The following is a 25,259-nucleotide window of genomic DNA, read 5'->3' as shown; positions in this document are numbered from 1 at the left end:
CCTGCTGAGACAAATCAAAGTTCTGCCAAATTTTCTGGATTTTCAAAAGTCCAAAACCTGTATATAACTGGACACAGCAATGGAGCTGTAAACTTTTGGGATGCTTCATGCCCTCATTTCACCCCAATTTTGCAACTAAAACAACAGGTAATATCATCTCTAGCTCTCAAGTTAGGTGTTTATTCAAGCAAGGAGTCCATTGATAAAGAAATTTATAAATGTGGTTAGAAGTGCATAATGCAAAATAGATTTTAAAAAACCATTCTAGGTTTAGTTCATCATTAACTTTAAGCTCAAGTAAGCTGCATCTGAATTAAAGGCTGTTATTTTCTTTTCCATGTATTTAAAAAATTTAGTTATCGTTGCTTTCTTTTCATTTAATTATTTTTCTTGTTTGTTTCCTTAATGCAGAGTGAAAATGACTTTTCATTAAGTGGTATACCCTTGACATCACTGTACTTTGATATCAACTCTCCACTTCTTGTTTCCGGTGACCAGAGTGGAATGGTGTGGTTCCTTCAATTTTTTATTCCATAAAATCTGTTAATTTCCTTATATTCTCTTTATTTATAGTATGTACGTATGTATGTATAACATAAACATGATTTGCAGGTTCGCGTCTTTAGATTCAAACTTGAACCATATGTCACCAACATCTTTAGTATGTCTCACATTGCATATCACTTTTGTTTAGTTATCAAAAAGCTAGCATAATTCATATTTGAATTAATACTGACTTCCATTTTCAATCCATTTTCGCAGGTGGTACAAAGAAAGGGACTGACCATATTATCCAAAGTGTGAAAACTGTAAAGATTAATGGGGCCATAATTTCTGTCAACATAGATCATAGCTCAACCCGTCTTGCTGTTGGTTCTGATCAAGGGCATGTGAGATAATTTTCTTTTCATAAAAAAATCCAAAAATGATTTAGCTCAGTTTTTCTATTATTATTAATTAAAGTGACAATAGTTTATGTTCTTGTACTTTGGGATTATAAATGTTTGTTGTCTTTAATCTGCTTAGTTAATCTGTGCACTAATATATGTTAATCCAATATGTTACAGGTTTCAGTTTTTAACATGGATGGCCTAACTTTGTTATATCAGAAACATATTGCAAGTGAAATTTCTTCTGGTGTCATCTCTCTGCAGTTCCTAACGTGCAGTTTGCATGGTTTTGATAAAAACATTTTAGCGGTTGGAACAAAAGATTCTTCTGTCCTGGCGCTTGATAAGGAAACTGGTAATATGCTGAGCACAGGAACTGTTCATCCTAAGAAGCCATCTAAAGCTCTATTTATGCAGGTGTTTGGTAAGTGTTCAAAGTTTGGCACTATGATTTATTTTCATACACTTATCGATAATAATCGGCATGCTTATTCTGCTATTACGGATCAATAGTTCTACACTGTCTTGATGGATGTAAAGTATATTATTGAAAAGAGTAGTAAGTAAATATATTTTGGTACACAGATGGACAAGGTGAACAATTAACAGGATCAATTACAAAAGATGGATTATTCTTGAGTGAAGGGAATCATACTGAGAATGCAACAACAAAGCAATTGTACATTCTTCTTTGTTCTGAGAAAGCTTTATATGTCTATTCATTAACGCATGCTATTCAGGTAATGCATGATTTACTTCAGTCATAATTTAGAGTCATGAATAACAACGAAATTACTACATTAGCTTATGGTTGCAATTGCTTTTTTGTAATTATGTTTTAGGGTGTTAAAAAGGTGCTTCACAAGAAGAAGTTTCAATCCTCTTCCTGTTGTTGGGCATCGACATTTTACGGTCCCTTCGGTGTTGGCCTTGTACTCCTTTTTGCTGATGGAAGAGTAGAATTAAGGTGGTACTTTTTTCTTACTATGTGCATATCATGAAAACATAATTTGATGGTAGCAACATATTAGTAAACTTGATTTGCATATGAGAATACTTATCAAAGAAGAAAAGATATATAATTGTTCGACATGTTAAGTTAATCTTCTACTATTTGTTGGCAGAGCATAATACTAGTATGCCTTGCATGTTTTAAGATTATCGTATGACATAAATACTTATGTAAGTGTTTGAGTTTGAAAGAACTTCTAGAAATATCTTATCAAGTACTCATAAGTTATTTTCAGCTTATTTTCATAAATTCTCATATAAATATCCTTAATCGTAGAAACAACTTATAGATAAGCTCTCATATAATCAGCACTTGTTAATTAAATGTTTAATTTATCCAAATGTCAAGCACTTTCGTGCGGATGTGTTCGTCTTAGAGATTTAATGCGTAGACATCTATTTCAAATAATAGGTCTTTGCCAGAGTTATCCATGATTGTGGAGACAACAATTAGAGGGTTCATTTATTCACCTCCAAAATCAAAGTCATATTCTGACTGGCAAATATGTTGTTCATCCAAAGGAGATCTTGTTTTGGTATGAACATAGTTTTTCTAGCAAAAAAAAGTTCTGTAGATGTTTGATTTTTAACGAGCCCAACTTCCATTTACAGGTGAATGGAAACCAAGAAATTTTTGCTGTCTCATTGTTGGTCCAAAGGAATATTTTCAGGTATATACCAACAGTATAAAATATATGGCTATAGAATGGTACTTAGAATCTTATTTGACAATTGCAAATAAAATTTATTTGACAATTGCAAATAAAATTTCTCACTGCCTTCTTTAGTTCTTTTTATGTTGTGCTTCATGAACTTCCTGCTTTAGATAGCAACATTCCAGACTTGTAGCCTAACTTTTACATTTTGCTTGACTTCATTTTAGGATTTTGGATTCTGTCAGCTGCATCTACAGGAAAGAAATGATGCTGTCACAAGAAGAGCTTGTCCCTAGCCAAGTTATTCATAAGGAAAAGAAAAAGGTATTTAGTAGTTTTATTAACTTTTTAAACTATAATACTTTTGTCCCTAAGTATAAACTCTTTTTGGAGGAAAAAATATATCCCTCAAAATAAGTCCTCATTTCAAACTACTAGATACATTTATTATTTTTTTCCAAATTAACCCTAATTAATACTACTAAGTGTCTTAAGAGATAAAGAGTCAAAGTTGAATACATTCACATGCAAAAGAGCATTTTATGAATATTCGTACATAAAATGTACATAACTATTTTTCTTAATATATGTGAAAAGTGTCAAAAGTGCTTTTAAAAAGTTACGGATCCATCGACTTTATGACAAAAAGGTGTTCAATCTTGTTTTTTTGGCTTTCCAGGGTATATTCAGCTCTGTTATCAAAGACTTCTCTGGCAGTAAAGAAAAGCATGTGCCCCCCATGGAAACAGAAGATTCTAGAGAAAGTATCCAGGAACTCTCAGTGATCTTTTCAAATGAAAATTTTCCTTGTGATGTTGATAATAATGATAACCTGACAATTGATGAAGACGAGGTCGAATTAAACATAGGTAGGAAAGTACCTTATAAATGTGCTACTAATATAACGTAGCCTTCAAGGAAAACACAAAAACTGTCGTTTGTCTTAACTCTTACTAAACTTATGGTCTGTTTTTCTGGTTTTCAAATCTTATGTAAGCATGTATCTGTAGTATATATGTTGAATTTTCTATCAAATGGAGAATGAAGTTTGAGATAATCAATTTGATTTGTGCTCCTTTCTCTTTTACAGATGACATTGACTTAGATGATCATGTAGAAAAGCGCAAAGACCATGGTATATTGGGAGCTCTTAATAAGAAGAAATTGACTGGAAAATTTCAGGCTCTAAAAGGTTAGTGACAATTTAGTGAACTACTCCCTCTGGAATAAAATGTAAGCAAAAGGGGTATTTAAAATTTAGACAAGATATATCAATTTTTCAAATACTCTTTTTGTTTATATTTCATTATGAAGGAAATAAAACTGAGGAGAAAATAGAAACATGAAACTTTGCATTTTAAAATTTGTTGTTCGCTTAGTGCTAGTAAATTAGTTAAGTATCCAATATGTAGGAAGATTAAAAGAGATGAAGGGAAACATCCAGAAAACATCAGTTAAAGAAGAGCAACAAGAAGAGCAACCTGGTACAGTCGATCAAATTAAGAAGAGATATGGGTTGTCTTCTTCCTCCAATGTAAGTATATAGCCTTAGTATGCAACCTCAATTATGCTTGACTTACATGCCATTATACAACATTTCACAAGCATGGAATGATCAACGCTTCTTTACAAATGAAAGAAATCACCTAGGACAAAACTTCACTTCGGTTATCCAGAGTATTTGTTATTTCAATGTTGTTTTAGCGTTAAGATTGTTCATTATCAAGAAGCTAAAATCTACTATCATTATCTGCTGAATTGAACGTTTTAATCAGCGTCAACGTTGTCTCTCAAAGACACTTCAATTAAGCTCACAACCATAAGAACTGCATTTTGTTACGAAATGTGTTGGAACCATGTTTCAATTATGTCTCTGGTGGCACTGCAGGAAACAAGCGTTGCAAAATTGGCAGAAAGTAAGCTGCAAGAGAACTTGAAAAAACTACAGGTATCTATCCTTCTTTTTCATAAAAAAAGTTAATATTTTGTCATAGCCTAAACAACTGTGCTGCAAAATATGTCTCATATCTAATTTGTTTGTTACACATGTATATACACTTTCTGATTTGGCAGGGTATCAACCTTCGAACCACAGAAATGCAAGAGACAGCAAAATCATTTTCATCATTGGCTAATCAAGTATTGCGAACTGCTGAACAGCAACAAGATAAACGAAGTTGATAATTGCTTTTATTTTCTAAGATTTACTACTTTTTGTTTATATTATGTATTTAAGGTGATTCTGTGTTTTTTTTCTTTTTAATACATTTGTTTATTGATGAAGCTTTTCTACATGTATGTGAACACTGAAAAGTTTCCTGTATTTTTTGTTGTGGATGGATATTGAGTACTCGTATACAGAGTGGAGGCATTTGTTGAGTGAGATTGGTTTCTTCATTATCTTTTTTATTTACATGTGCATCATGAATCAGATTGTTAATGTAATCAGCTATCCTTTTTAAAGTGGACTCTCAACTTGAGCTCTTCTTGTGTTGGACTAATTCAAATTGATCAATCATTAACTTCATATTATGTCAATTTCTCAATATTTTGGAAAAATGTTTAGATTAGTGATATACTGGTGTACAATAAAATGGAGCAGAATAGAATGAAATGGATTAACCTCCATTTTTTAAATCTAACTAGTGTAATTCATTTCACTTTGTACCGGGGAGAGTGATGTTCATAGAAAGTGAAGTTACAAAAGAAGAATGTAATAGAAATAGTGTTGCTTTTGCATCGTTATGGTCAATATGGATGAACAACCCCAAATATAACTGAACTTAAACACAATCAATCACACTTAATTTCACTCTCTTTAGTACCTTCACTTTTCTTTTCACAATCAGGTTAAGATCCCTCGCTCTCTATGTTTCAACAACTTCAATCTCTAGTTTATTTGGTTGTTGTGGTGTCCAATCCATCACTTATTGTTTGGAATGCAAATAGGATTAACTCTAATACTTCACCCTCTTGTTTGGTTCAACTCCCATAGTTTCTTCCAAACCACCTACTTCTCGCAACTGTTGGAGATATTATCAAATACATTATAGGGAATCATGAAAAATGGGGACCGCGGTGGAAAGCAGAAGCCACCATTGTATTATATTAACATTCATACGTTCATTATATTCATATATCCATATTAAAAAAGTTTATATCATCATTTTCAGCAGTGAAATTCAGTTAATTTCATTCTCCAAAGGTCAGACTCGATGCATTCACAGTTTTCGGTGCTCAATGTTTCCAAAGTAGAAATCCAATGACAATTAACCAGCAAAAGAAACAACTAGTTCATATGTTATTTTAAGGCAATGAAACCCAATGCAAATAACCAGCAAAAGAAACACAAGCGTGTTCATATTATTTTAAGACAATGAACCAATAAGTTGTGGTAACATCTACAACGAAACCAAAACAGTTGAGAAGTACAGCGACGTTGAAATGGATTGATGACAACCTCAATCCCTTTATTTAACATTTGTTTATTTGGCTATTAAATCCCATTATTTAATATTAACCGTTCGTTTATTAGTTGCTTGAAACCTAATTAAGGTGAAGCTGGTGGTTACAAAGATAACACTCGACAGACACAGTTACAACTAATAACTTAAATGCTTCAAACAAAACGGCTTCATTGTGAATGTGAATAAACAAAAAAAAAAAAATAGAAGAGACTGAACAGAATTGAAACGTATCATAGCATTGACTTTAAGTACAGGATAATGATACTGAACCGTAATTAGGATTGTTCACTATCTAAACCTAGACAACAAGACAATAAAAATTCATAAACTATCATCAGATAATAAAAGTGGGTTGGTTACATCACAACATATTATAACCCCAACCTAAGCAAAACAAATATTTTTTCCCCAATTTTCTCCTAAGATTCATCACGTGTAACAGCAACTTCACTCATCATCATCTTCATCATCGTCCTCCTACAAGATTAAAACAAGAAAAGTTAAAACCATTCAACTAATTATTATTAATAATTATACACAAACCAAATAAAATGTTTAGATGAATCTATCTACCTCCTCTTCATCCTCATCATGAACTTCAGATTTCGACTTGTCAGAACCATCTTCCTCCTCTATTCCCGCCTAACACATCAAATACCAAAGTACAATCAATCAATCAACTATAAATCAAAACAAAAGCCAAAATAGTAGTTTGAAAAAAAGTGAATATGAGTATTCACCTGTTTCCTATTGTAAGCCTGAACATTTTTCTCATACTCTGCTTTCTTCTTCAATGCCCTAGCAACATAGGGAGCCTTATCCTGAAAGATAAAATCAAAATACAAATTCAATTAAAAAAAAAAACCTAACTATTAAATTAAATCAATTCAAACACATCATAACGATGAAAAAGTTATTATATTTTGGCAAAATACTCACAGCATCAGACAACGATTTCCATTCTTCTCCGCAAGCTTTACCGACCTAATTAATTTTCCACAATAAACTACGAATAAGATTCGAAACAAAAAACAACAGATAAGAAATTTTCGCACGAGATTCAAAACACGATTACTCACAGCGGCGACGGATTTGTTATTAGGATGATCCTTCTTATATTGTTCTCTGAAGTCAGACCTAAAACAATTAAAAAGGCCGTTAAACACAACGAAGAAATCACAAATCTATAATCATAATGAAAACTGATTCAAATCGAAAAAATATATAAAAAATAAAATAAAAAATCATACATGAAAACGAAGAAAGCACTCGGAGGCCTCTTTGGCTTGTTAGGATCCTTAGCAGCTTTCTTCGACTGCTTCGTTCCGGTTCCTGCGCCTTTGCGCTTTAACCTAAAACACAAAAATCAACGAAAAACAAAAAAAAAATCAACATAAAAGGAAAAAAAACTAGATCGAAGATTCAGATCTAAAATCTAAACGGCAAAATAAAATAAAATAATCGAAAAAGAGATTTGGAAATTAGAATAGCGAACGTTGGAAACAATTTACCTGTTATCAGCGGGTTTGGAATCAGCTTTAGCCTTCGGCATGACGAACGAAGAAGGAGAAAATCGAAAGGAAAAAAAGAGAAAATCGCTCCGAGTTACTCAAATTTAGAGAATCGTTCCGAGTCAAAGTAACCGAGTTAGGAAACGTGGCTTGTGTTGTGATGTTATGAGGTTTTGGGCGCGAGAGGGGATAAGAAGGGTTAGAAGCGAAGGGTATAGGAGAGAAAACGCTAATAAAAATCGAATCGCGAAAAAATTGAAGTTTGGGGTTTACGCGGGATTTCGTTTATATTTTGCCACGTCATCGATCCGTGTGATGTTATTTCATTGGCTCTTTGGTTCCCTTGTGTTTCCTTTGTCTCTGTGTTTTGAAGTATTGAAACTGCGCTTCCTGGTTTTGATGTGTTTCATACGTGTTATTGGTTTAGTGGGATGACAGTCTTAGCCTTTTGGGTTCGGAGCGTTTTACTTTTATGCCCCGGCGCTATGACCAACGCGCCACGCGAATCTTTCGAAGAGATATTTTGAGAGTTGTAGGGTTGCTTTTGTAATTTTGGTCTTTTGTTAAAAAACGGGGATTTTTAGCGGACGTCGGTTTTGTAATTATATTGGGCTAATGGGCTTGAATACATGTGGAGTCCAAACCCAAATTTCAAACAAAATATCGTAATCGTTAAACGTAAATAATAAGTTTAATTTTAAAGTTTAATGAGTATACACAATCATTAAATGTAAACATTTTTGCACTTATAGACAACATATTTATTCAATTATATGAATAATGATAACAACATAATATATTATTTAACTTTTTTTTTATTGGTTAAGATTTATATAGTATATCAAATCTATACAGAGTTGGATTTCATTCAAATTATTTAATATTATATATAGAATATTTGTTTCTAAATCCAAAACAAAACTCTTAATGTATGATTGATTTAAAAAATGTTCTTTAAACTTGCTTTTCAACCGGGACCAAACTCTCGTTAAAGGGGGGAAAATCTTACATTTGCATGATCTTTTTTTTACCTATTTTAAATTTTAAAAATAGAGACTTTAATAATCTAAATAATTTTAGATGGAATAAAAATATATAAAGTAGGGTACAAGTCAAATCATGTCCTTTATTTTAGATGGGGGTGTGAAGATGAAAAATATGTTTGAAAGAAGTTGGGCAAAGAGGAATTGGAGAGAGCGAGAATAAATTGAGATTTAAAAGGTACGAAGTCCATAAAAAAATTATCTCCATGAATGAGAAGAAAGTGTTGGCAATCTCCCTAATTTTAACTCTATTTTCATTTTTTATCCTTGTTTTCGAAAGATAGATGATGTAGATCAGAACATTTGTTACTATTAAAAAAATAGTTTTTATTTTTATTTTTTTTACTTTTTCATTTTTTTGGGTTTAAAAAAAAGTCAAAATCTAATAAAAATTACAAAGGTATATATTTTGATGATTCAAACTCCAAATATATTATCAAAAAGAAACTTTTGGATCAAAAGTATTAAAATTATATCAAACATTAAACTTATTCTATTTTTACATCTTTTTCTCTTGTACTTTTTTCTATTATTTTCTCTACTTACAGAAAATATAGCATTTTTACCTTTTTATTTATTCTCAGGTTTGTTTATGGTAAAATTACATTGAACTTCTCTTATTTTTACATCTTTCTCTCTTCTTGCTATTTTTTCTATTATTTTCTCTTCTTATAATCAATCTTTTTCGCTCTTTTGAGTCACATGTAGATAAACATTTAATATAAATCACTTTCGATAAATGCAACTTTCGCTATAAGGATGGAGTTTTGTAGTAAATAGGATGTTGGTCATGCAATCAAGTACTTCCACCGAAAGCACTCACGAGATTATGTTCGTGGTCAATCAATGTGTGGATGAACCATACGAGTTTAAGTGTATGCTCCACTTTTGCAAGACGAGTGGCTATTAAGAGATTGGTCGTTTGAGTGGACCCCAGCATGTGCAAACAACATTGTATCACAATATCATTGCAAGCTTGACTTTGATTTAATATGTGAAGTAATCGATTCATAGTTGAAAATCAATCTATAAATCGAAGTGTTAATGTTAATTATGTACACTTGAGAAAGTGTTTAACTATACAACATCATATATGAAGGGTTGGAAAGCAAATAAATAAGGCTATCAAACAGATTTACGATAATTTGGAGACATTTTACAATGACCTGCTGAAATAGATTGTGGTCATGTAAATCTTTATTCTAACAACCACGGTGAAAATGACAACATTTCTAACATAGATGAAAACAATTTCGTAAGTAATTTGAGGATCTTCCATAAAATTATATGGACTTTCCACCCAATTTGCATTCTACAATTGATTGTTTAAGTTGATGGACCTTAATTGTATGACGGGTATTAATAGACTCTATTGCTGAGTGTTGCACAATATGAGAACAACAATATATTTCTCATTTGCTTTTACATTAGTGGAAGCTGAGACAAAGGGTTATGATTTTTATTTTGTAAAATTCGATAAGTCATGTGACATCACAAGTCAACATATTTTGATTTTTGATAGATACAAATTCATTAAGAGTGTCTATAATCATCTAGATAATGTGTGCCTAAATTCTCCATCGTGTGTACTAGATTTAACACATTGCACGTGTTTTTATGAGGGAGTTAAAAGGATAAAGAACTTCGGAAAAAAATATTGTAAACATGGATAATTATTTCATTCATATATATTCCACTTTTTTTTATAATATATTTCACAGTTTTTTACTTTTATCTATTTAAAATATTCATTGAGTGAGCCATGGTCATTCAATTTCATAATATATTTGACAATTTTTTAATTTTATCTATTTAAAATATTAATTGAGTGAGCCATGGTCATTCGAGAAATACTAAAGTAAAACTACATAATAAACCTTGAGGTGGACTCAGAGTATTTTATGAGAAAAATTGACTTAGACATATAATGAAAGTTGACCATGGAGTTATATAATAATCAACCTTGTTGAGTGAATTAACTCAATATTTAACCGCACACATAATATTTTGATCACCACTCTGGTCCAATAAACCTATTATAAGTTGGTAAGTCGTTTGTAAAGAGATTATTGTTAGTGCACAAATGATTTTAGCTACAATATTCTAGTTGATGTTTTGATGATAATAAAATAAACAAATAAGAATAATTATCCTCTAGTTGTATTTGCTAAGTGTGCAAATTAAGTTAGAAGACAAACAATTATATTAAGGACTATCTATTTTAAGGTAGCATAAATTATAAGTAAATTAAATATAATAATTTAAGTGTTTTTAACACAGATAATATTATCACCTAATAAACAAATAATTATATTTACTAATAGAGTGAGTCATAATATAACAATAAAAAGAATTGCAACAAACATCTCATAATCTACAGTTCAAGTCAAAGCGTTAAAAGGAAATACAAGTTAAAAATTGACCCTATAAAGACAAAGAAAAAGAATACTACAATAATTATCTGCATTTGACTAAAGACCCTTATTGATCATTTGACTCAAAGATCAAAAGAAGAAAGCTCAAAATAAGGTCTCTAATATAGTCATTATTTTGGTATAAGTGAGATCCTCCAATGAATAAAGAAAAATAATCTATTAAACAAGTTCACATTGACTCTAAATAATCTCTTAGACATGTGTCTGATTGTGATAAATGTTCCTTTTATGCACTTCCGACGAATTTGTTAATACAAGTTCACTCAGATGACTTTACGTCTGATAAATATGGTAAACCAATTGACTGTTTGGTCAATATTTTAACTAAACACTCTGACAAGAAATCAACATTCCAATATCCTCTGTTCGTTAAGGATGAACTTACGCTCTGACTGAAGAAGCACATGAAATTCTTTGATAATGACATCCTCTTAGATATGTCTTCTTAATTGAAGATACCCTAAATTAATTATGAAGATGTATATGAATATGTCTTAAAGATTGATTTACCTTAAACGATGATTCAAGATCTCCAACGAATACATTTCTTAGTATTTAAGTAGAAATCGATCAATATGAAAGTACATGATCCTTATGAGCTACACGACCATAATTGAATACATGATTAAATCACTATGGTGACAACAAAATAAGATAATTGAACCAAACCAAATATAATAATTTGTCGATCAATATGTTTGATAAATGTAACTCATTACGTTTGAGTGTTGATTAACTATTAATTGCATGTATACATGGTTTCTATATCCCAGTGATGACCTATCTACATCGGTGATGATGAACACGATTCTCTTATGATTCTATCGAATGTTGATTATTGATTGTGTTGTGTTAATCAATCAAACAAGGTTGATTAATTAACTTTGTTAAACGAAATTTGCAAGTGAATTAATTAAGTGAGCATGATACTCAATTGAATTATCAAACAAATGCAATTAACTTAAATGTCAGACTGCGACTAGAGTTAATAGGTTAGTTCCTTAATAATGGATTAGACGTAAGATTAAGCATTTGGATAAGATAATCAACTAGGATTGAGTTAGAGAACAATAAAGTGTTTAAGTGTAAAATTATTCAATTAGATAAGCTAGTTTATCGAAAGAGTTAATCATAACTGGTAAATTGTTTAAGGAATTAATCAATGAAGTGGATTAGATAGTCGATTAAATTAACACATAATGATTTAATAACATTTAATTAAAATTATTAAGACGATGATTAATAACATCTAATCTAAACAAAATATGGATAATAATAATTAGATACTTGAGTAATGGTTAGTTAAGACGATTGTTAAGTTATAATAATAGTTAGTTACGAGGGATTTGTGTGATTAATATATTGATGATGATTATAGTTGTTAAGATACATAAATCACATAAATAAAATTGTGTTTGTTTAATAATGATGTTGATAATGATACATAAATTGCACGTATGGATTCTATTCTTCTTGTGAGTCAAACAACTAATAACCAAATAAGAAACAATTAACAAAAGCAATTTTTTTTTGACATAAATGATTAAATTGTCTCACCTTTATAAAAGAAAAAAATTAATGGATGAGAGTAAAGTTAAAATTATCTTAAAAAATTAAATAAAACGAAAAAATCTTAAGAGATTAAAGTGAAACTTAAAAACAACTTAAACTATTAAAATTATAATTTAACTTTTCATTAAAAAATATAATTTAGTCGAATATTTATTGGAATCGAGCAAAACTAGGTGACTCGACTAAACTCGAATCATCCGAATGAGTCAATTTGATATACAAACGAGTTATAGTAAGTCGCATAACACATAAGTTCAAAATTGTGTATTTATGCAAATTGAGTAGTTGAGTATGATTGAGAAAAAATAAACACACAATCACTCGAACCTGATCGCATCACTTAAAATTATAAGTAGAAGAATCTTTTTTTTTTTTTAGCATGAGTTACTAAATCCCACTTAATCATTACACTACTACTATTATGATAAATAAGATGTTTTGTAAAACTTACTTAAACATCAATAAAAATATTAAAAAATTTATATGTATTTTTTAAATGAATTTGAAAATAAAATAATAAAAAAATCAAAGAAAATGAACATTTCAATAAAAAAAGTTAATTATCCAAACAAGCACATTTGTATAATCCGTACCCACCAAAATTCACCTAAACTGATAAACTGATGTAAAAATTAATCAAAATTAAACTTATAAATCTTAAATTTCAGATGATTTGGCAAAATTGAATCCCAATTTACCTATTCACAGCCAATGTTCAAGCTTAATATTTATGTAAAAAAAATAAATATTTACGATGAGATTTTTTAAAATAAAAAGAAAAATTAGGATGAGATTTATTAATATTGAGCATTTTATTGTTTGAACCGCATGTCCCAGGTTAGATTTCTCCATTGAGCTTTTCATTTCCAGTTTTTGATTTGTGTATTCCAGTTTTCTATTACCAAATTATTATCTTCCAGATTTAGATTTTCGAATCTGTCTCTGTTTGGTTCCTTTAGGTTGAGAAACTTTACTGATTCGTTGTTCGATTTAGCTTTGATAACATTGAATTCCCCCCTTAATTTAGCTCTTTTCGAATTGAATCGATGATGGGAGACGAAGCAGCAAGTGAAGAACATCAAAGATCGCTATCAGCTCCTCTCATATTTTTCATTGTTCTCGCTTTTCACTTTGCTTCCCATTGGACTGATCATTTCAAGAAGGTTCGTTATCATCTTCAATTTTAACTTATTTTCTGAATTCTTATAGTGTGTGTATCTGTCTGTGTTGCTCAATTGCAACTTTGGTCTTCACTTGGTAAATATACGTAGTCTTTTTCAAGTTTATTATAGGGTATTGGAAAACAATTGTTTATTTGTTGTAGGACAATAGTTTTCACATTTCAAAACTTGTTTAATTTTTATGTATTTGTGATGATGTTTCTTTGAATGATATAGGATAGTGTAGGTCTGGGTTTTGAATTCCCATTTATTGGATTTTAGTTATATCCAGTGTCCTACATTTTTTACATTAGTAGTGTCAGTGTGTTTGGATTTGTGTCGTGTCTGGTGTTCGTGCTTCATAGAGTTATCGGAGCATGATGATTCGGCATCAGACCAAGCTTTATGGTGTAGTTTTTAGCTTTTTGTGATCAAATCTTGGTGCTTGTTTGGATTGGTGGTGACTTTGGCTGAATCACATTGTGCCACCATTTACAAAAGCTACTCTTTGAATCGTGATTTTGCCAAACTCTCTGCCAATTTAAACATTCACTAAACCCATGCCCAAGAATGAAAATAACTGTCGTGAAGGTGAATCATTCAATGAGAGAGATTTGAGGCTGTTGCTTAGGTTACTAATTGCGTTACCAGATCACAGTTGGGGCCGAATGCCACTTATTGATTATCCATGTAAAAATTGTGGTATTTTAATGAGACAAAGTTGAACCTTTGCATAATGTTCCAGTGATTGTCTTATCTACTCCGTTTCTACCCTTATATTTTAAGTGCTTATTTGCTTTCTCGTGCTTGGCAGGATAGATTCTCTAAGACACGGACTGGTGATTATGTTACTAATTTATTTTAGCCATATGCTTTTGCTACAGGGTGGATCTGAGAAGGAAAAAGAAATTCAGTTGCGTGCAGAAATAAAACAACTTTTGAAGGAGGCAAACTCCTTGTCGCAGTATGTAATCCATGCTTTAGCAAACACTATCTTCTTCCATGAAAAGGAACTGGTTTTCTTTGGATTCAAAATTCAATTGGTTTTGATATTTTTGTATAATTGTTGTTTGCGTCGAGCTTTTAATTCAAAAGGTGAAAATACCAACTTTCTTCCACTTTATTTTAAGCAAATGCTACCTCTGGACTTTAGAGGCTCAAATGCCAAGCATTTGGGCTGTTTAGACTACGTGGAAGCGATGGAATGGAATTACATTAGTTTCCATTGTTTGGAACATGGTAGAATGAAGTGGAAGTTGTTATAAGTTATAATATATTTCATTCCACTCCATCCATTCCAATACCTTATTTTATTTTTCTTCCCCCTTGGCTTGGTGTTTTGTGATGAAACCAACTTATTACTTAACAATATTTTTTGTCATTTCATTTACTTCCCAAACAATGGAATGGAGATTTTCCTCATATCTTCATAAAATATCTTAATGATGGTATATGGTAATTGTATTCCATCCCTAAATTCCATTACCTTGCATTTGTTAGTCACTTAGTTGATATATCTATATAAAACTCTAGAATATATGTATCAAATGGTAGAGCCCCTCCCCCCATCCCCCAATGAAAAAACCCCAATCCAAATACGCAGCTGTCATGGATACAATCTTGTTTGGACTTTTTCCCATGAGATGACTAAGTTTATGTGTGTGTATTTTGCAAGTTGATAGGGGTTAATTATGATTTATATTGGTCTTAATACTAGAGCTTGCACAAGAATGATAAAAGGTTAGTGTGTGGTCAACTGGGAATTAAAAGTTAGAGGGTAAACCTATGGTTTTGTCCAAATGCGCACTGTGCCCTATTGAGGATGAAATATTGAAGGGGATTAGTGACAGTCTGGCCATACAACAACAAGAATAATTGAAATCATGAACCATAGTTCAGACATGAAGAGTAAAGAATCAAACAATACAACAACAAAATAATTTTTCTTATTGGATGTAGTTGGCTCATGTTGTAAAGATTCAACCAAGTTATTTGGTGAAACTTGAAACACCATTTATTTTCTTCTCTATATGTTTGTGTGAGATACTATACATGAATCATTTTTTGTCCTCTCAGGCCATCCACCTTTGCACAAGCAGCAAAAATCAAAAGACAGGCAGCTGCAAAGGAGAAGGAACTTGCAAAGTGTGAGTTATTTCCTGTTGCAAGTCATTTTACATGCTGCATTCTGTTTAAATGTGTCTTGTCATGTTAATAGCTACAATTTTGAGTCTTCTATGAAGATAAATTTGTTGCTATACCTAAATGAAACATTATAGTTTTCCTTAGCCTCCCTTTAACTATCATACTATCTTTCATCTAGTCTACCTTCCTTACTATTGCTTTTATGGGTCTTAACACATGCCCAAACTAGACAAGTACGAGACTCTACCATATTTTCTACGATAGGAGGTATCCCAACTTTCTTTCTAATAATTTGATTTTTAATCCTATCTTGTGTTGTGTATCCACTTATCTATTGTAACATTCTCTTCACTGCTATACTGTGTAACTACTTACCTATCACAACATTCTCATCTCTTCAATACTGCACAAGGGGGGGAATAGACGAGAGTAAAACTTAGTTAATAGAACTAAAAGTAATCTCAACATCAATTCTTACTACAAATCAAATTGCATAGTAAGTCTTAAAATTATACTGTAATTGTAGCACTACTCTAGTTTCTCTGCCTTTTCCTGCTTCACAAATCTAGCATTTATGAAAAATTATAGTTACATTTAATATCCAGGTCAACATTTACACGCCAAAGATACAGCTTTGTATTCGCAAGTTCTGTTCACCTCAAAGGTATTTCCTGATATTAAATTTGATTTTCAGTTTACATTTTTTCTTCGCGGATGCTGATAAGTGATAAGATACATATGTGGTTATGCCTTGTAGATTTTGACATATTTAATTCTGCTTATCTGGTTTTGGAGTTCTCCTGTGGCTAGCATATCTCAACAACTCGTGCAACCATTTGGTAATGCAATTATGATCGAGACTTCAATTCTACTAGGTTACATTATAAACTGTGTCCCCCATTTGAACAAGACGTGTTGGGTTGATTAGATTGCTATACAAAAGTCTGTCTGTCTGTCTTTTTTTTTTGTTGGGATTCTGTCATAATAAAGACCTAGCAGACAAATGGGATGACTCATTCCCTTTAATTGTTGAAAGTAGAAAACAATGTTTTTGTGCGTGTGTATGCTGAACTACTTTATGCTCTTCTGCAGGAAGATTATTATCTTGGAGGACTGGAGGAGTTCAAAATAACAATATTATGGTGAGTAGTTGTTAGTATCTGTCATTATTATATTTGAAATTTGAAATATTTGTATATAAAAGAAGCATTCTTCAAAGAAAATGATGCTTATTTAGGTCCTAATCATTGAATGATCTGAGCTTTTACTTGTATAAAAACAAATGCATTTTCTTTTGAGTGAGGATTTGATTTAGCTTGTGACACTCTCTTGGCACATGGATATTAATGAATAACCTAAATGTCTGTGGATTTAAAAAAATTCATTGGTGTCAAATTAAGACTTGGAGCTATACAATAAGATGGCATGGATGATATTGTAGTGAGTTATATTTTTCTGGTAACTGTTGAGAGCAAAAGTGTTATTGCACGTGGTTAATGTGCAGAAAGTATTTGTGGTCATTGTATTATTACATGTACTACACTGTAATTTTAGCCTAATACACATCATAAATAGTGACTTGCATCCACATTGGGTATTGTTCTCCAAATATCTCTTCATTTTAAATTTTTTCACACTGACTCTTTCCGACACACATTGGGTGGTGATGAATCATAAGTGACTGATAATCTAGGAGAAAGGACGAAGTACTAGACTTCTGATGTTGACTCTCGTATAGTACTAGTAGTATTGATTCTATCTAATGCCAACATGGAAGTTGGATGGTTATGGTAAGAAAACCAACTTACTGGAGTAAGACATATGGGATGTACTGATATATATAGCCATGGTAAGGAACATCACCTTGCTTAATGTGGTTCAATAGCAAGTTTAGACTTGTGGATATGGGAGGACACGCTTCTCTGCATGTAGATTTGACTAATATTAGACCTTTGATTGGACCATCCACTTTCTGATACAGATAAGGTTGACCATTGAGTTGTTAGTGTATTGGAAGTTGGAGCTTGGTGATACCTTCCTCCTCGGCCATCCATTCACTAGGTATATGTATGTCACCCTCTAACTCCACCATCTGCTTCAGAAAAGGCTCAAGGGGATAAGCTTGTTTCTTCTATTGTTGCACTCTTGTCTATCTCTACCCCAAGATAGAATATTAGATATTTCCATTATATTAAGAAAAGGTGCATGTTCTAGGGTAACTTGTCATTCTATATTGTTTTTTTTAATCATTGTATGCATCATCATCCTTCCTTCCCATCCTCTGTCGCTTCTCTTGATGTTGTGAAAGTTCCTAAGATTACTTTTGAGGCTTTGGCTAGTGATGGGTGGTAACATGCCATGAAAGAGATAGTGTTGGAATTGTAACATATCATTCATTGTCTGGATATTTTTTTCTTCCATCTGGTAAATATACTGGTTGTTGGTACTGAGTGAACACAACCAGGGCTCATTTGGTGACCAGGATAGGATGAGGATAGATTGGACAAGAGAGTTTGTAAAATTAGGGTAAGATACAAGTACGATAAGATCTTATCCTATCCAATGCTTGATGTGGATCAAATAATCCTCAAGATTGTATAATGTTATCTTATACTATGTTTGAGGTGGACTACAATGGCAGAGGGTGCTTAATGGTCGAAGTGGTAATGACTAATGAATAGAATAGGGCATGCCACTGGGATAAGCTTTTCATATCCTATTGGCTCAACTAACATTGAATTATAAAGATATATGATAACATATCATATTCTATCTTTCTTATCTTGACCACCAAACGTGGCCTTAAAGTCAAACTAGATGCATCAATTTCATGTCTTTGAGGCTTAGGTAATTGTCAAGAGGTTTTTCTTAGACATACAACGTCATCTACTCTAAAACCTTCTCACTTAGCTCTAAGTTGGGTTTTGTTCGTTTGTTCATCTTGTTGCCTGCATATCATCATTGAGTTGTACAACATTATGCCAAAAATACCTTTTCCATTGTGATCTACAATAAGGAAGTCTGTATGAAGCAAATAGAGTGTGGGAACTGGGAAGGTTTGCTGATCAGATGATTCCCATATGGCTTGAAATAACATCCCCAGGTTTGGTTTTTGAGAGGTTAAGTGAAGTACTTGCGGGATTCTTTAAGCTTAGTCATGTGGAAATAATTTATTTTTCCCCCTTCTTTCTAATATGTTTGGCAAAAACTCTCTATGGAAGTACTACATATAATTGCTTTTCATGATTTCATTAAGAGTTCATATATGAAAATGTCCATTAGTTTGTGAATGTCATTCAAACTGATATATATCATTTGGCAGGTTGGCATTATACCTTGGCTAGCAGTATCTTCCCGTGTTAGCAGATTTATTTGTAAACTCACGTATAGCAAATAGATTCTCATGATCTTCATCTAGAATGACTGATTGGTAGCTGCTTGGACTGGTATCCTGGATTTAAAATGGGAAGAACAGGACGTTACTAGGTTTGTACATCCTGAAATTTGTTCCCCCTGCTTGTTATATGATCGTGCATATCTTCTGGGGGATGTGCTTTCTTTTACTTTTTCTTGAAATTATTGTGTGCTTAGAAAGAAAATTTGTCTTTAACTAAGGAGATTTGTCTTTTAATGCCTTTGGATTAGTCTTATTTATTTATTTTGTGGTGTTTAGTTAATAGGTTTGTAATTTTAATTGATGTTTTTTGTTCTTATTTATTAGGGTTTATGTGAAATCGTTACAAAAGATTGGGATTTGGTTCTATTGCATCCAAAAAGGGGGAAGTAGTTCTAATTTCAATTTCAATTTAGTGTTGTATAGCAAGTATCACGAGGTTACTTCTATATGTACTGGCACGATATGATAAATCATAGGATACAAACTTATTTAAACCACAGTAGTATACACAATTTCCTTCACTATTCGGGATTTAGATAATTTCCTTCACTGTTCGGGATTTAGATGGAAATATCATCTTTTTTTAAATTATAATTCTAAAATGCTCCACTTTTAAAAGAAAATATAAGAATGCTCTACTTTTTAGCCCCAGTTTGGGATGCGACCTGAAGAAGAAAAAATTTCATGTTAAATGACATCTAGGCCTCTTAATTTTTTTTTTTGCCATTTGTATTTGTTATTGGGTAAATTATATTTATTATTATTAAATAATTTAAAAATAATTAAAAAATCAAAATACTATTAATAAAATAAAAATACATTAAAAAAAGAAAAATAATAATAATAATTTTAATAATAATAATCACAATAATAATAATAATATTAATAATAAGAAAATTATATTAATACATTAAAATAAAATTGCACTAAATCAAAAGGAAAAAATACATCAATTTTGAGTAGATGTGCCAGCTTGGACAATGTTTAGTACAACCAGATATCCGACATAATCCTATTTTGCTGGTAAATTAACACTTAATATTATTTTTGTTAACAATTGAGTTATTGATTATTTAATAAATTAAAAATAATTAAAAAATCAAAATACTATTAATAAAATAAAATAAAACACATTATATTGGAGAAAAAAATGCAGTTAAACAAGAAGAGGTTGTTAAGAAATTATTTTATCGGCAAAATATAAGGAATACGTTATTTATTTTGACACATTCTTATAACAACATTCTCCTATTTTTTGTTTCGGCAAATTATTATAACAACTTCCTCCATTTTTGCATGTTATTATAACAACTTTCTCCTATTTTTTTTATCTAATAAATAAAAATTAATGAAAATAATAATAATGATAAAATATAAATTTGATATATTTTGTCCTTCAGTATTTTTTACTTTATTATTATTATTATTACTATTATTATTTTTATTAAAATTTAAAATATTATTAAAATTACTATTATTATTTATTAATATATTTTATTTTATTAATAGTTTTTTGAATTTTTAAATAATTTAATTATTTATAATTTATTAAATAATAATTAGCAAAATTAATAAAATGGAAAAATATATATATATATATATAGTAGATGGTGGCATCCCCGGGATGCGACCTTGTGTTGATGATGCGATCAGCAATGGGGCAAAAAAGTAGGGCAATTCTATATTTTTTTTTTTTTAAAGCAGGACATTTTGAAATTAAAAAGAAAAAAAAGAGATATTCGTGTCAAAATCTCTCACTATTCAAAGAATTGAATAAAATGTAAAACGACAAATTGATTTGATAAATTTGTAACTTCATTATTTAGTTAAAAAATCATTTAAATTTTTTTTTTTAAAGTGTTGAATGTACTATTTTTAAGATACGCATTTTGTCATTTAGTTTTTTAACAATCCTTACGATATTTGTTATCATTTCTCTACATATAAAAGTATTTTTATTATGGAAATATTTCTCATTTATATCTCATTTTCATTCAAAGTTATCAATTATACGCTATATTGAAATTTATATATAAAAATATTTTACTTTTATTTTTTACCTTTGAGGTGATAAGCTAAAGTAATCTTTTTTCCTTCTAATGGAAGGCTGCAATCATCTATTGCCGTATTTTCTTTATAACAAACGACTAATTATTAATTTAATAAACAAAAATTAATTAAAATAACAAAATTTTATTAATAAAATAAAACAAAATATAAAAAATATATTAAATTATTAATATTGAGTAGACGCATCGAAACAAACAATGTCGTATATTATTTTAATAAATTTCTCCTTTATTTTGCAATAAATTAAAACTTTATTATATTTTGTTAACAACTATTTTCTCCTGATTTATCCTTTTATATTGCATGAAGAAAAAAATAGAGAAATTGTTAATCAAATAAAATTTTGCTAATTTATCGAAGAGTTAATATAACACGTTTGTTTTGACATGGGATAGTTAATGATTACTTATTTGTTGTAAAAAATAATAAATAAATAAATGACAATAGATGCGACCTCATATTCGAACGAGTAAAAAAAATTACATCTCCACCTTATAACCTCTATTTTAAAAAAAAAGTTAATATAAGATATAAGATAGAATCTTAAATTAAAAGAAATATAAGATGTGTTAAACTAATACATGTTTGATAATCTATATGTAAAAGTGTCATTTTCCACATTCTAATGCGAAATCCAAAAGCATCCCCTATTAAAAATACACATACATAAACATTCAGATAATATTTTTTCAAAATTAGAGGACAAAATAAGAGAATCAAAATTTTATATGAAGCAAAATACGACAACAAAAAATACAATTTAATTTATATTTTAAAAAGTGGTCCATTTTAATGAATGAGTAAAAGGACCACACTATTTAATAAAAAATTAAAATTTCAAGGTTTAGGATTGTAAAATAATTTTACAATATTGATTCAATTATAATCATTAAAATATGTCACATTACATTTTATGATTTATAAATCGAATAAAATTATTTAAATTTTTTATTGATGTTGAGATATTTAATTATTGTTTGTTTTGCGAAATAATTTTACACCTCTTTTAAATCTAAGAATAAATATATTTTTTTTGACGTAGAAAAAAGATATAATAAATAAGACACTCAAAACTTGAAAAGGGTGCACAGTGTTCCGTTCCGTGAAGAAGGTCGTTGAACCCGATTTCGCAACCCTAGTTAGGGTTTTCTTCTCACATTACGATTTTCAATTCAACTACGTTTCGTTCTCAGAATCGCACCGCTGGATCCGTATCGTTTTCCTCCGTCGGCCGATTCCCCGTTCGCCCGATCCTTCGGCGATCGTGGAAACATGTACGGACCGAGGGGGTAAGTCTCCTAAACTTCATCTTCCTCTAATTCTTTTTTATCGTTTCTTATAGTTTCCTTCGAATGTGGTTTTTTGTTGCCTTTTTGGGGTTTGTTTTTTCTGCGGTGATCTCTATGATTAGGAATCCTATTCGTGTTTGGGAATTGAAGTTATTCGAGATTTTTATTTTTTTTGGTTTGTTAATATCACTTATTCATATTTAGATGATCGATTAACTTTGGTATTGTGATTCATTGGTACATGATAAATTTTTTTAGTTAAGATAGAAAATATAGAAATATTGATAAGGTCTATGCTAGGAAAATTCTTTCAGAGTTTCAGATTTTGTCTTCAATTTCGTGTGTATAGCTATGTATTTTAAATAATTTATATCCTATAACATGATATAAGGGTTTTATCATTTTATTTTGTTAAAAGCTTTCTCTGCTAATGAATTTTGCTGTGAAAATGTGAAAAATCTGTGGGCATATACAATTTTCTTGGGCTTCTTTCAACCATGTGATTAGGATCAGTAGGTACTGTATTGTCACACATGTTGCCACACACATATAGATAACTTTCTTTTGAAAATATGGAATATATAATATGATATCTTTCTTACTTTTTGTTTGTGTTGCTTTTTCATAATTTTCTTTAATTAATTAACCTTCCTAGCTTTGTTAGTCTGGCGTTAAGCATATTGTTCTGCTATTATATTAACCTTGAGCTGCTTCCTTTGTATGACTTTTTATTTTATTTTATTTTTGATGTTGTTTTACGTATGTGTTATGTCCAGCAAATGGTTTGTGTCTTGGATGTTAACTGATCAAATTTTTTTCAAAGAAAATCATGTGATTGTGTTCATCCTTTGTTCATTCTATTGGTTTAGCTGGTCGTTGTCTTGTTACTTTTAAGAAAAATGATATTTTGTTTTTGGAGTTGTGATGAATATGATAAAATTTATGACGTTAGGAATTGAAATTAAGTATCAGGGAAACATGGGTTGGGATTGGCTTTATTAACATGTTGAGTGGGGGATTTTTTTTTTGGGTATGGAAATTTGAAGGGCAATGTTGGGAAGCGGGGGGGTTTCGGACGGGTACGAGGTTGGCTCAAAGAGACAAAGAATGATGGAATCCAATCCATACTTCGCAGTGAGCAGCGGAACAGGCAGCTTTCAACCTTATGGATATGCTGGTGGCTTCCAGCCCCCTCCTCCTTTTCCTGTCGTTCGTCTCAGGGGGCTTCCGTTTAACTGCACAGACATTGACATTTTGAAATTCTTTGCTGGACTGACCATTGTCGATGTGTTGCTGGTAAACAAGAACGGGCGGTTCTCTGGAGAGGCCTTTGTAGTCTTTGCAGGAGCAATGCAGGTTGAGTTTGCTTTACAGAGGGATCGGCAGAACATGGGTCGCAGATATGTGGAAGTCTTTAGGTGTAAGAAGCAGGATTATTACAATGCTGTTGCTGCTGAGGTCAATTACGAAGGAATATATGACAATGATTATCATGGAAGCCCTCCTCCCTCCCGGTCCAAGAGGTTCAGTGATAAAGACCAAATGGAATACACTGAGATATTGAAGATGCGTGGACTTCCGTTCATGGTGACCAAATCTCAAATTATTGAGTTTTTTAAAGATTACAAGCTGATAGAAGATAGGGTACACATTGCATGTCGCCCAGATGGTAAAGCTACTGGAGAGGCATATGTAGAGTTCGTATCGCCAGATGAGGCTAAGAGAGCAATGTGCAAGGATAAAATGACCATTGGATCAAGGTATGTGGAACTGTTTCCTTCTACTCCTGATGAAGCTAGACGAGCCGAGTCAAGATCAAGGCAGTAAATGAGATATTTTGTCAGGGATTGTGCATCTTATTTTAGGTTTTCAACCTTTTTGTTCTGCATTATTTTATTACAATGTTCTTAGTTTTAGAAGAATACTAGCTCAAAACTTGGTGTTTATATTTGAATGTCTGTAATGGATGCATTAATTGATTATTAATAGAAAGAGCCTTCAAATATGTGGCTTAGTATGTGGAAGGTAAAATTTGTGTAGACCCTGCAAGTTCTCTTCTGTCATGGTAAGGCTTTTCTAAACTTCAATATTTATGTGTGGTATTTGGGCATTATTTATTTGTTTGAATGAATAATTTTGCAGGAGTATAGTGTTTATATATATACAGTCAAATAAACTTCTATCAATTAAAGTATTGAGTTTCCTCCCCTCCATTCTCTTTTCTCATCCTTTAATTCCAAAGTCCTTCAATCCATTTTGCTCCAAACTCTCAAACGATATGATTCCACAATTTAACCATGAGTCAACTCGCGGGAACTTGGTTACCTCAAATTTAAGTTTACCATTTACCTCCAAGTCGATTGTGCGAGTTAATTTGCGCTCTTAACAACCTTGAAACATGTATAATACCTAGGATGGAGTTAATTTTTTTACATTAATTAACTTTCCTGCTGTAATATAAAAACCTTTGTTTTGTTTTGTTATATATATATATATATATATATATATATATTTATTTATTTATTTAATACTTTTTTCGTGCTTTGTCGTACCCAATACATTAAATATTTGGTTCTATCTTTTAAATTCAGCATCCGACTGAAATTCAAACAT

The 25,259-nt window shown here is 31.0% G+C and overlaps 4 protein-coding genes across 7 annotated transcripts in view; 3 read left to right on the top strand and 1 right to left on the bottom strand.

The window, feature by feature from the left end:
* Positions 1-4,940, top strand: part of LOC101491617 (uncharacterized) — a 10,987-nt gene extending 6,047 nt beyond the window's left edge. For both annotated transcript variants that reach the window (XM_073363814.1, XM_073363813.1), the window contains 15 exons: positions 8-147; positions 412-507; positions 613-661; positions 763-890; positions 1,068-1,314; positions 1,476-1,630; positions 1,733-1,857; positions 2,314-2,437; positions 2,514-2,572; positions 2,785-2,881; positions 3,237-3,426; positions 3,648-3,749; positions 3,970-4,091; positions 4,446-4,505; positions 4,631-4,940. In XM_073363814.1, the coding sequence (XP_073219915.1) occupies positions 8-147; positions 412-507; positions 613-661; positions 763-890; positions 1,068-1,314; positions 1,476-1,630; positions 1,733-1,857; positions 2,314-2,437; positions 2,514-2,572; positions 2,785-2,881; positions 3,237-3,426; positions 3,648-3,749; positions 3,970-4,091; positions 4,446-4,505; positions 4,631-4,738 (1,802 nt within the window). In that variant the 3' untranslated portion in view covers positions 4,739-4,940. The remainder of the gene's footprint in view (positions 1-7; positions 148-411; positions 508-612; positions 662-762; positions 891-1,067; positions 1,315-1,475; positions 1,631-1,732; positions 1,858-2,313; positions 2,438-2,513; positions 2,573-2,784; positions 2,882-3,236; positions 3,427-3,647; positions 3,750-3,969; positions 4,092-4,445; positions 4,506-4,630) is intronic.
* Positions 4,941-6,235: 1,295 nt separating this feature from the next.
* On the bottom strand, positions 6,236-7,742 carry LOC101491293 (HMG1/2-like protein). Its single transcript, NM_001364922.1, has 7 exons — positions 7,536-7,742; positions 7,275-7,376; positions 7,104-7,161; positions 6,964-7,008; positions 6,765-6,845; positions 6,598-6,666; positions 6,236-6,501 (listed from the first exon to the last, which is right to left on the bottom strand). Exons 1-7 carry the CDS (start codon positions 7,574-7,576, stop codon positions 6,472-6,474), a joined length of 426 nt encoding a protein of 141 aa, NP_001351851.1. The 5' UTR covers positions 7,577-7,742; the 3' UTR covers positions 6,236-6,471.
* Positions 7,743-13,261: 5,519 nt separating this feature from the next.
* Positions 13,262-19,808, top strand: LOC101490653 (protein GET1-like). Of its 2 annotated transcripts, none has more exons than XM_004509384.4 (8): positions 13,262-13,422; positions 13,613-13,748; positions 14,630-14,709; positions 15,822-15,892; positions 16,496-16,554; positions 16,648-16,729; positions 16,983-17,032; positions 19,213-19,695. In XM_004509384.4, the coding sequence occupies exons 2-8, from the start codon at positions 13,632-13,634 to the stop codon at positions 19,285-19,287; spliced, it is 534 nt and encodes a 177-aa protein (XP_004509441.1). In that variant the 5' UTR covers positions 13,262-13,422; positions 13,613-13,631; the 3' UTR covers positions 19,288-19,695. The 2 variants fall into 2 exon arrangements, 1 of the variants encoding a protein (XP_004509441.1); XR_003474281.2 differs by lacking the exon at positions 13,262-13,422 and having other exon boundaries at positions 13,429-13,748; positions 19,213-19,376; positions 19,612-19,808.
* Positions 19,809-22,405: 2,597 nt separating this feature from the next.
* LOC101490335 (uncharacterized) lies at positions 22,406-24,649 on the top strand. Of its 2 annotated transcripts, none has more exons than XM_004509382.4 (2): positions 22,406-22,646; positions 23,693-24,649. In XM_004509382.4, exons 1-2 carry the CDS (start codon positions 22,630-22,632, stop codon positions 24,471-24,473), a joined length of 798 nt encoding a protein of 265 aa, XP_004509439.1. In that variant the 5' UTR covers positions 22,406-22,629; the 3' UTR covers positions 24,474-24,649. The 2 variants fall into 2 exon arrangements, with proteins under 2 accessions (XP_004509439.1, XP_012573771.1); XM_012718317.3 differs by having other exon boundaries at positions 22,437-22,646; positions 23,782-24,649.
* The last annotated feature ends 610 nt before the right edge of the window (positions 24,650-25,259 follow it).

Source organism: Cicer arietinum, chromosome 7, assembly GCF_000331145.2.
Source record: "Cicer arietinum cultivar CDC Frontier isolate Library 1 chromosome 7, Cicar.CDCFrontier_v2.0, whole genome shotgun sequence".
Taxonomy (NCBI): domain Eukaryota; kingdom Viridiplantae; phylum Streptophyta; class Magnoliopsida; order Fabales; family Fabaceae; genus Cicer; species Cicer arietinum.
This window is presented reverse-complemented; position numbering and strand designations above follow the sequence as displayed.